Below are 10,391 nucleotides of genomic sequence, written 5' to 3'. Positions count from 1 at the left end.
AACTCCTTCCGTGGGTATTTGGTTCCCCCTTTTAAGAAGGAATGCAATGTCCACCTTTTGATCTTCCTCCTTCTTGAGTTCCTTGTGGTTTGTGGGTTCTTCCTGTATTCCAAACTTCTGGGCTAATAACTACTTATCAGAGAGTGCATACCGTATTTGTTCTTTTGTGTTTGGGTTACTGGTGGGGAGGATCTTGTTGGGGGTTCAGTGTTAACTGAAGCTCAGAGCTGGTAAGGCATCTTTCTCAGCCATCTCTGCACAGACCCAGGCAATTAACAAATGTTCCAAGTTGCTGAATCCACAAGGGTACTCTGACAGAAGCCCTGTTTTTATGGCCTCCTGTGTGCCACCTCTCAGGCTGCTAAGTTACAAAGAGGGCAAAACTACAATTGAAACCAACACCTCCCCAGTGGAGAAAGAAAAACATCAAACACTTCAGGAGCCTAAAAGAAACACCACCCAGAAAAGGCAGCCAGGCCTCAGGCATCGTATGCCTCCAAATGCGATTCTCTCCAAAGACTCAATACGCCCTGTGCGAGACAACCAGAAACTGGTCCTAAAGACACACCAGATAAACCCAGTTCTGTTTCCATGTTATTGATTTGCTTTAACAAGGAGCCAGGAATGTTGCTGATTGTATTTCTCCTAAATGCTATCGTCACAAAAGACCAGAAAATCCTATGGGAAGTTCCAGATTAGATGAGGTTAAAGAGACCTAGCAACAGAATGCAATTCCTGACCCTAAACTCGGGCGTTAGTGGGGAAGAGTGTACAAGGACATAACTGAGTCAGCTGAGGAAACTAAAAACCGAGTTGAGAGGCAGTAACAACCAGCACCAAGGATTGACTGGTGAAACTGAGAGCACCTGAAGCGGGAGGATCAGGGCAGGGGGCGTGACATGTAACTAGCCTTCAAGGGATTCAGGAGGAGACGCACATGCATTTGTGCATGTGTATGTGCGTGTGCGCGCGCGCGCGCGCGTGTGTGTGTGTGTGTGTGTGTGTGTGTGTGTGTGTGTGTGTGTGTGTGTGAGAAAGACAGAGAGACAGAGAGATAGACAGAAAGACAAAGACTATAACGATAAAACAGATGGGTTAAATGTTCGTGGCATTTTGGAATAAAAGCCACACAGTGTTCCTTGTTGTTGATTTGAACAGCTTATCTGTAAGGGTGAAATTATTACCAAAGCAAAAGTCCAAAGAAACACAAAGTCATTCAGAATTCAAGGTGTGAAAGTTTAAACTACCTGCAAGTATAATCATTAAAAAAAAATAATAAAGTAACAGTGAAAGGTGATATTTGTAGAGAATAGTGTCCACTGCCAAGTGGAAAGAGCAAACCTGTTAGTGCGATACTGAGAGCCTATCTGATCAACCTCGGCTACTCAGCAAGACTTGAGGCAAGGGACCTTGAATGTGGCGCCAGCCTGGGCAACATTTCAATTAGGGTTTTTGTTGTTGGTGGTGATGGTTCTGTTGTTCTGATTTTTGTATTGTTTGGTTTTGTTTTGTTTGAGATAGGTTTTGGTCATATTAACCCTGGCTGACATGCAGGGGTTTGTTGTGCATGTTATGTAGACCACTAGGCTAGCCTCAAATGTACAGGGATCGATCCTTTTTGTCTGTCTCTACCTCCCAGTACTTGGATTGTAGGCATGCCCAAACACACTTTGCAAAATAAACCAATGAGTACAAAACAATGCCAAAAGGGGGCGGGGTGGAGGGAGCTGTGGGAGGAGCTGGAGAGAATGCTCAGTGGTTAAGGGCAGGGACTAGCCTATAGCATCCATTACTAGACAGCTCACAACTGCTTGTAACTCCAGCCCCAGAGCATCTGTGCCATTTCCTGAACCCCAAGAGCATCTTTGCTCACATGTACAAAGCACACATAGGTATACATACTTACACACAGACACATAAACACACAAATACATATACATACACATAGACACAAACACAGACACATGCATGCACATAGACACACACACATAGACATAGACACACAAATGCGTGCATAATTTAAATTTAAAACCAAACCTATGGGAGGAGTTGGGGTACAAAAGGGAAACAAGAATGTGACTTAATTCTATTTACTTAAAACATGTTTTTAAACATTAACAAATTCAGACAAATTGAAATCATGTAACTTTTCTCATCATAATGCAATAAAAGTTAAAAAAAAAAAAAACAAACCCAAAACTATTGCTAGAGAGATGACTCAGTAGTTAGGAGACGGGCTGTTCTTTTGGAGGACCTTGGTTTGATTCCCAGCTCAAAACCATGTGTAACTCCTGTTCCAGGGGATATATACCCTCCTCTGGCCTCTCTGGGCACAGGGCATGTATGTAGTACAAATATATACATGCAGGCACTCACCCATTTTGTTTTTTAAACATTAAAGATCTTTTAAAAATTGATAGCACATTTTATGGTTCTAATTTTGCCTTTACTATAGTAGTCTGTGCCACTCGCAGTGGCGCACACCTGTAATTCAAGCACTTGGGAGGAAGGAGTTGGGGGATCTCAAGTTTGAGGTCAGCCTTGGCTGCATACGTAGTGAGACTTTACCTCGAAATAATAAAACAAAAATCAGGTTGTACGGGCAAGAGCAAAGCTATTTTGATAGCAATAAACAATAGATATGTCTATACTGAAAGGGTTTTGTAGGTAGTGGACCCCTTTCAACATGACTTCTTCCTGCTTAGCATTTGATTGTTTTAAAAGTTTTTAATTATGTGTAGAAGCATCTACATATGGGTGTGTGCACATGAAAGTGGTACCTATGGAGTCCAAAAGAGGGCATCAGAGTTTAAAGGTGGTTGATGAGCCTCCTGGTATGGGTGCTGGAAATAATAACTCAAGTCCTTTGCCAGAGCAGTGTGTGCTTTTAAGCACTCCAGCCCCCCTGCTTCTGTTTCATTTGGTTTTGTTTTTAAAGCTGGTTTTAGGAAAATACATGAGATTTCAACATCAGCAAGGTGAATTACGAGTCTCCTGAATCTGTAACTTGCTTTTCCTTGGCTTTGAATTTCTTTGGTGTAAATTCTGAAATGATAACACTGTGTGATCTTTGTCCTGCATATTAGAATAAATGGTGTCTGCTGGAGTGCCCTGGAGACAGACTGACTTTGCCATCTATTTGTACATTTTGTTTTCTTGAAATTACCAATTGTCTGTGAGCATGGCTCTTTGAATTCTCCTCTGAATTGGCTTTGACAACTGACTGGTTTCCTCATTAATTAGTGAATTAAAAAAAATACTAAACATATGTTCATCTTATATTTGTGTGTAAGTCTTGGTTGTCAAAAAGAAAAAGTATGCTTTCACACAATTGTTACTTTCTGTTATGAAAGGGTAAAAGCTGTAAACATTTTGTAAGAGACGTTTCTGAGACTGAAACCTTCTCCCTCCAGACTCAAAGAGTGTGGCGGCCCCTGACCTCATGGGCCTCTCTGTGGGTAAAGCCAATCTTCACACATCAGCAATGTGTGAGCTCCCCCAGGTGTAACTGCAGAGACCCTCTCTAGCCCCTGGGGTCTTGGTGCCAACCTTTTGGTGGGAAGGACAGGCCGAAGGGCAGACCTTGATCCTCAGAGAAGCAGGTTGTTTCTGACTAGCTGGACCTTCGAAGGGACATTTGTCTTCTGGATATTTCAAGACACTCAGAAATAAATGCCCACCAGGAGTCACAAAGACAGCAGTCAATTCTAAACATGTATGTGGACGACATGACCATCTTCATATGAATTCAGCAGACAGTGTAAAATAGTCACAGCAAGTCACAAGCTCAGGGTATCGGTGTGCCACAGACCAGCAGATGATCTGCCCTGGTCACAGGTCTGGGAACTACTCAGTTCAGATGGTATGATTGCTCACTGGATTGTTCAGATTTGAGAAGTCCAGTATTCCCACCTCTCCACTGACACCAACCACACCTTCCCTCCTGACAGCCGCTGCCAGCTGCTGTGGAAAGTGGCGTCTATCTTGTATCTTTATTTTGTATTCAGCCACTTCCCTAAGCAAAGACCATTTTTGAGATGGGAAATTTTAAGAAAATCCCATTTTGTTTTGTTTTCTTGCCTGTGTCCCCAGGAAGTATGCGCTTTTTTCCTGCCTTTTCACTCAGAATGCCATTTCTTCACCCACCTCTTCCTTCCCCATTAAGGAAGTGGGTGGGGATCTAATGCTTCCCTTTTAGGGATTGTACTGACTTTTTCAGTGCAAGGCAAGCTCTTTACCACTAAGCCCCAGGTATTTTTTAATTGGTTTTCATCATAACATAAACGCAAAAACATGTTGAGGGAAAAAACTGTAGAAAGCATACATAAGCCAAGAGAGAAATGAGAACCACACTTAGTATCCCTAGGTCAATATCTGATCCACATCTTGGCATATATCTCTTTAATGTTCCCAAGCATAATTTTAAAGTTTTATTGTGAAATTGTTCTTTTTACAGATCTTATTTTTAGCCTCATGCAGTGGTGCCCACCTTTAATCCCAGTGCTCGGGTGGAGACAGGCAGATGACTCCAAAGGCTAGCCTGATCTACAGAGTGAATTCCAAAACAGCCAAGGCTACACACCCTGTCTCAAGTCTTCCAAAAGAAAAACGAACTTTTTAAAAATTATTTTAAGTTCTCTGTGTGGCTGGGCGGTGGTGGCACACGCCTTTAATTCCAGCACTTGGGAGGCAGAGGCAGGTGGATTTCTGAGTTCGAGGTCAGCCTGATCTACAGAGTGAGTTCCAGAACAGCCAGGGCTACACAGAGAAACCCTGTCTCGAAAAACCAAAAAAAAAAAAAAAAAATTGTGTGTGTGCATGGGTCCACACACACACACACACACACACACACACACACACACACACACAGCATAGCATCCAGAAGAGAGTCCTCTGGAGCTGGAGTTAGGGTGTTTGCGAGCTGCTTGATGTGGGTGCTAGGAATGTCCTCTGCAAGGGCAGGCAGGACTCACAGTTAACTATAGAGCTGTCTCCGTCTCCAGCCCTCAGAAATGCTTCTCAGTCCTCCTACAGTACTAATAAAGACCACTTGTTTGTTCCTCAACTGCAATCCTCCCTGAAGACTTCCCTGTAGTACAGACACTGCCTTCTTCATTTTACAGTGAGGACACTGAGAATGGAGCACTTTCCCATGATGCTAAGACCATGTTGCCGATCAATAGCCATTAAGGCTCAAAGCCCACTCTCATGCATGTCCAAACTCAAGCTCTTACCTACCAATTACCATCTCCCAACCCAGGTGTTTTTGTGAACATGGTCTAAAAGCTAAACCATAATCCTCCTGGACATATAATTCTGTTATCAGCATTTACACTTAATACATTATTTACATCTTTCAATGCCATTTATTATTCTTCTACAAATTTAATGGCTGCACAGCGTTTCATTATATTGGGTATGTTTTATTTATTTTTAAATGGCTCCTCCGTATCCAAACAAGAAATAAACTGGCTGTAAAATATTCAAACAGCACAAAGGAATAGAAAGCAGAACATTTAAGTTCCCCTTCCCCCTCCCCAGAGCAAACTGCCACTGACGGGGGTGTTGGCCTGTGGTGGGATTTATTGGCAGTTCTTTAAAAGAATGGGGGCACACTGATTGAGAGCCTGCTTTCCTCTCAGAACAGCTCAGCAACATCATTCTAAATCTGTGCATTTCCATTAAGGCCTGAGATCAAGAATTCTCATTTAAAGGAAGTCACACTTAGTGCTTGACTTGAACAAATGGTAGGAGAGTTGGGACATTTTGGGGAAGACTGAAAAATGAGGAAAGGAACAAGTTTTAGAGGCATCAAGGTCAAGAACTCTATTTCAGACGAATCAAGTTTGATGTGAATGAAATCCTCAAGTGGCGATGCCAAGTGGGCACATGGCTCTAGTGGAAGTTCCATGTGTGTGTGTAGGGTCATTTACACAGAGCAGAGGGTGTGACAAGGGTCCCTGCTGCCTCTACAGAGTGCCCATGTTCATCTGCACTTTCCAGTCCCCACTCTTCTCCACTGTCTTCCTGGTCCACGTGTCATCTGTCCTGGTTCCGATTCAGGCCTTGCTACCTGACAGATGGCAAGCTTTCTTCAATGGCCTCGGAGTCCTGGGCTACAGGTACCAAGGACGTACACACACAGCACAGTCTTCTTCCAGACAGTAGCACTATGACTCAGTCTTTTCATTGAGGAAACCTCTCTAAAATGAGCAGAAGAGGCAGCTACTGAAGACAGGCTCACTTCCCCTTTACAGCCCTGTGGCTGATGTCCCCAGGCCAGAATTCACTGGGCTCCATTTCTCCATGATGACCAGGAGATGGTGCAGTACTTTGAGGGCTTGGTGGGGCAGGTGTCCTGGCTCTGACTATAGGGATGCCTGCACTTGGGGACTCCCAGCTAAGCCTCAGAGAAGGATCTGGGCAAGCAAGCTTTTCCCATCAGCTTCCAGTTGACAGTTAAGCAATTTTCTTATCTCCTTGGATCTCCTCCCACATTAATCTTGTCAGTACAATGATGTTGGGGAGGAAACAAATCACATGTGATCAAGAGTCCTCATTTAACTGCAAGACTCGTTTCTTTAAAAAAAAAAAAAAATCCTGGTGGTGTATCTGTTTGTTTGTTTGTTTTTTATGCCATTTCTCACTGTAGCCTGAAGTGGCCCCGGGTAGGCATTTTCTTTATGTCTCAGTGTAGCCAAATGCAGGAAATTTCTCAACTGCAATCTGACAGACAGATGTTTTCACTAGGGTGAATGAATGCTTGATGTGTCCTTGCTTATGAAGTCCTTAAAACTCTCCAACTCCTTTTCTTTTCTTTTCTTTTTTAGGGGTCTTGGGGGTGTTTTTCTTCCAGTTTGCTCTGGGCCTGTATGTGTTCTTGCCCTTGTAAAGCTGAGCTGTTCATGCTCAACCAGGGTTATCACACATCAGAAGACAGGATCCCAAACACTGACAGATGCTGGGGAAACAGCTAGGGGTGCAAGGTATTCATTCAGCAGCTATGGCTTAAGTGGTTTCAGGCGAGTTCATTTCCAGCTCAGGAAAATCTGACCCTAAAAAACCTGAGTTGGTCTTTCCAAGCACTAGATGCCTGGGAACAGCCAGCCTTAGCCTCCCCTCACTGGTAACCCTAGGCAGAGCTCAGCTCTTCTCTCCTCAGCTTACAGATTAACAGGGTTGACCTAGAACCTCTGCAGCAGGAAGCATGGCAGCTATGAGCTCCCAGGAATCACTGGGACTCCCAGCCTATGGAGAGGGGGGGCCTTAAGAGGTCAGCTGAGGAGGAGTGGTCCCAGGTCACCCAGTTAGGGGTCACGACTAGAACAACAGTATTAGCTCAAGATCCAGTTACCTGTAGGAAACAAGCAGGACACAGCTGAAGAAAGACAAGTCAGGCTTAAAATAGCTAAATAAATCTTTAATATTTCTAATTGCAAATGTACAGAAATTGCACAGCCACACGGAGTCTTCGAACACCAACAACTTCTCTGTACATTATTACATGGTTAAAAGTCTCAACTGGAGGGAAGGGCTCCGGCCGACTCCGACCTTTGCATTTTTTCCTTTTCACATACTTACAAAAGGGGGAGCTGGGCACAGTGGGGGAGATGGGTAGCCTTGTGGCTGAGTATATAGAAAAGAGGGGCTGGTTCCCTGGTCAGTCTGGCTCCCAGAAGGGGGTATGAGGGAAGAGTGTTCCCTCGGCTGGGGTACACGTGGAGCTCTGGCCCTGGTCCCCACCCCCACTCCTGGGCAGTCAAAGGTCTTCACTCAGAGGACGTTTGGCAGTTTCCTTCACCCTAACACACAAATTGAACAAAAAGGTCAGGTGTCTGTATTGGCAGGGGTGGGGCCGCTCTTTCCAGCAGATCCTGGATGTCAGTGGCCAGGGTCTTCCCAGAGCAGGGCCTGTGGCAACTCCAGCCCTTGCTGTAAGCAGAGCTCAGCTGCACCAAGGCTGTGGGCAGGAGGATGCTTTACTGGCCCCACTAGGGCATGTGCCCCCATCAACCTCCCGCCCAAACAGCATGCTTGAAAGCCAACAAATCAATGCCCCAGGCAGGAAACAGACAGACACCTAGACTGCAAAGCTCTTCGTCCTGCCCAGCACCGTTCTCTAGGCTCTAATATCAACAGTGAGAGCAGTGTCTTGGCCAGCCCTCGCAGCACCAGGACTAAAGGACTATGTACATCCCTTGGGTGAAATAGTTCCATTACAGTCAAACACCAAGAACATTTACAAAAATCGGCAGACTTGCAATTAAGATAAAAATCTGTGGAGAGTCTGTACACTTTTACAGTTTTTGCACTAGGTAAATAAGGCTCTCGGCCTGAGAGCTAACAACCCCGCCAGAGGGGCCATTGCATCTGGCCCTGCGCTCTCCTGTCCAGGCCTGGGGACCTCCCCATATTGCTAGGAGGCGCTCAGACAGAGGTCACTTTACGAGGCATGGGCGAGAGTGTGGGTGAGGAGGAAAACAGGGCTCCCTGGGCAGTGGAAGGGCAAGACCCAGGCCAGGCCAGGCCAGGCCCTGCCCAAGAGGCCACCCCTGCTGAAATGCATGGGTGCAGGGGTGTGGACAGGAGTGGGGCAGGAAGAGGCAGTGGCAGGACCTCAGCCCCACCTCCTTCCTTCCTGAGGTCTCTGACCCTTGATGGCCACGCCCTCTCCCAGCATTGGTCTGTAGCTTAACTGGGTTGTAGGTCACCGTGCCTGCCCGTGGACTGAGGATAGGGTGCAGCCTAGCTAGCCCACACCCCCAGGACGTCCACCCTTTCAAGTGAGGACTCTAGGAGCGTTATGTGCAGCTTGCCTAGCCCCATTCTGCTCTGGGCAAAGGCCCTAGCTCCTGCCTGCCCTAGGTGACTCAGAACCAGGGCTTGGAATCTAGAGTGTGGGAACAGATGGGGACCCAAGAGAGAGACCCAAGCTCCTGCCCTTCTCTGTCCCACAAAGGGGGAGGGACAGATATGCTACAGAACAGCCTAGAGCTGGGGAAAACCAGCCCCAGCTGTGGGGTGTGCCCCTCCCTGCCTGCAGTGCCTGGGTCCTTGGCTGGGGCTGGGAGGGTGAGGAGAGGCGACTGCACACGGGGCCTGGTGCAGGCTGCTGCTGTCTTGGAGAGGGAGCAAGTCTAACATCCTCCAGGGCCGCTATTTCCCATGCAGTGCGCACGCTCAATTTAAAAGGCCCCTGTGTTCCAGCAAGCGAGCAAGCGGGCTTTTGTTTCTAATGCATACTGTGAAAGGAAAAAAAATCACAGTTATCCACCTTCACAGGCCTTCAGGTTTTAGAATTTTTCTTTTGAACTATCAGAGAAGAGATCGCCTTTGGAGGGTGAGCACCGGCCGGCCTCTCCCGACAGGGCACTGTGCAGGGACACACTGGGACCCTGGAGAAGGCAGCTACAATGCATGGTGCAACCTAGCCACCTCTGCCCAGCTCTCTGGCATGAGCCAGGCCCACATGTGAGTGTGGGAAGCTATGGCTCCCCAACGGGTATGGGGGCCCAGCAGAGAAAGTGCAGTGCTGTCTGTTTGGCAATGCAAGGAAGGAAGGAAGGAAGGAAGGAAGGAAGGAAGGAAAGAAGGAAGGAAGGAAGGAAAGGCGGGTGGAGGGTGTCACGCCTGGGACGGGCGTAGGACCGAGGTTCTGTTCTTCAGTTCCTTACCACCAGGAAGGGTCCCTGACCAGCTGCATGCAGTGGCAGGGGCTCAGGGCAGAGATGAGCAGAGGCCACAGGAAACCCACAGCAGTGGCCCCTAGGCCTTACTGGAGCCCTTTCCAGGTAGCTCCCTCCATGGGAAAGGGTAAGGGGTACATGCACCTGGCTGGTCAAAGAGGAAAAGGTGCCACATACCGAATTCAACAACCAGAGACACATTTGGCAGGCCTCTCTGCAGGCTGGCCCCACTCCCCAGCGCAGTCTCTGCTGCCTCTACCCACACCCACTGTTCAGGTGGGTGAAGAGAAGGGGGGGCACTGTGCCCTCAGTCTCACATTTCAGCAGTCTTGTGCCCCCTCCACTGCAGGCTAGCCTGCAACTGTGGGAGCCTCCTGTCCGAGACCCTGTCCCGGGCCACCACAGTCCCCCTCTCCTCAGGCAGGTTAACAATTGCTGCTGTTTCTGAACTCGCCGTTCTCAGTAATCTGCAATTTGGTGGGGTTGGTGGGGGAGACGCCGTTACGGGCTTGCATGCTGTACCTCTCTTTCAGCTGTGTGAGGGCACTCATGAGGCGGGCATTGGCAGCATCCAGTGAGGCAATGCGTTTTTCCTGTGGGCAAAGAGGGCATTAGTGGCGTTTGGGATGGCCAGCAGGCAGAGAGCACCATGAGAGTCAAGAAAAGCAGGAAGACTTGGCTGTGTAGCTGCCCAGGGTGTTAGGC

General features: G+C 47.4%; 1 protein-coding gene across 12 annotated transcripts in view; it reads right to left on the bottom strand.

Moving 5' to 3' along the window:
* Positions 1-7,405: 7,405 nt before the first annotated feature.
* The window catches only part of Dab2ip (DAB2 interacting protein), a 179,422-nt gene continuing 176,436 nt past the window's right edge, over positions 7,406-10,391 (bottom strand). For 7 of the 12 annotated variants that reach the window (XM_031370022.1, XM_031370021.1, XM_031370019.1 and 4 more), the window contains one exon: positions 10,042-10,279. In XM_031370022.1, coding sequence (XP_031225882.1) covers positions 10,112-10,279 — 168 coding nt within the window. In that variant the 3' untranslated portion in view covers positions 10,042-10,111. Of the gene's footprint in view, positions 10,280-10,391 lie in introns of all 12 variants that reach the window. The other 5 variants (XM_031370026.1, XM_031370024.1, XM_031370020.1 and 2 more) reach the window with 3 other exon arrangements.

The sequence above is a fragment of the Mastomys coucha genome, unplaced genomic scaffold, assembly GCF_008632895.1.
Source record: "Mastomys coucha isolate ucsf_1 unplaced genomic scaffold, UCSF_Mcou_1 pScaffold15, whole genome shotgun sequence".
Classification (NCBI taxonomy): domain Eukaryota; kingdom Metazoa; phylum Chordata; class Mammalia; order Rodentia; family Muridae; genus Mastomys; species Mastomys coucha.
This window is presented reverse-complemented; position numbering and strand designations above follow the sequence as displayed.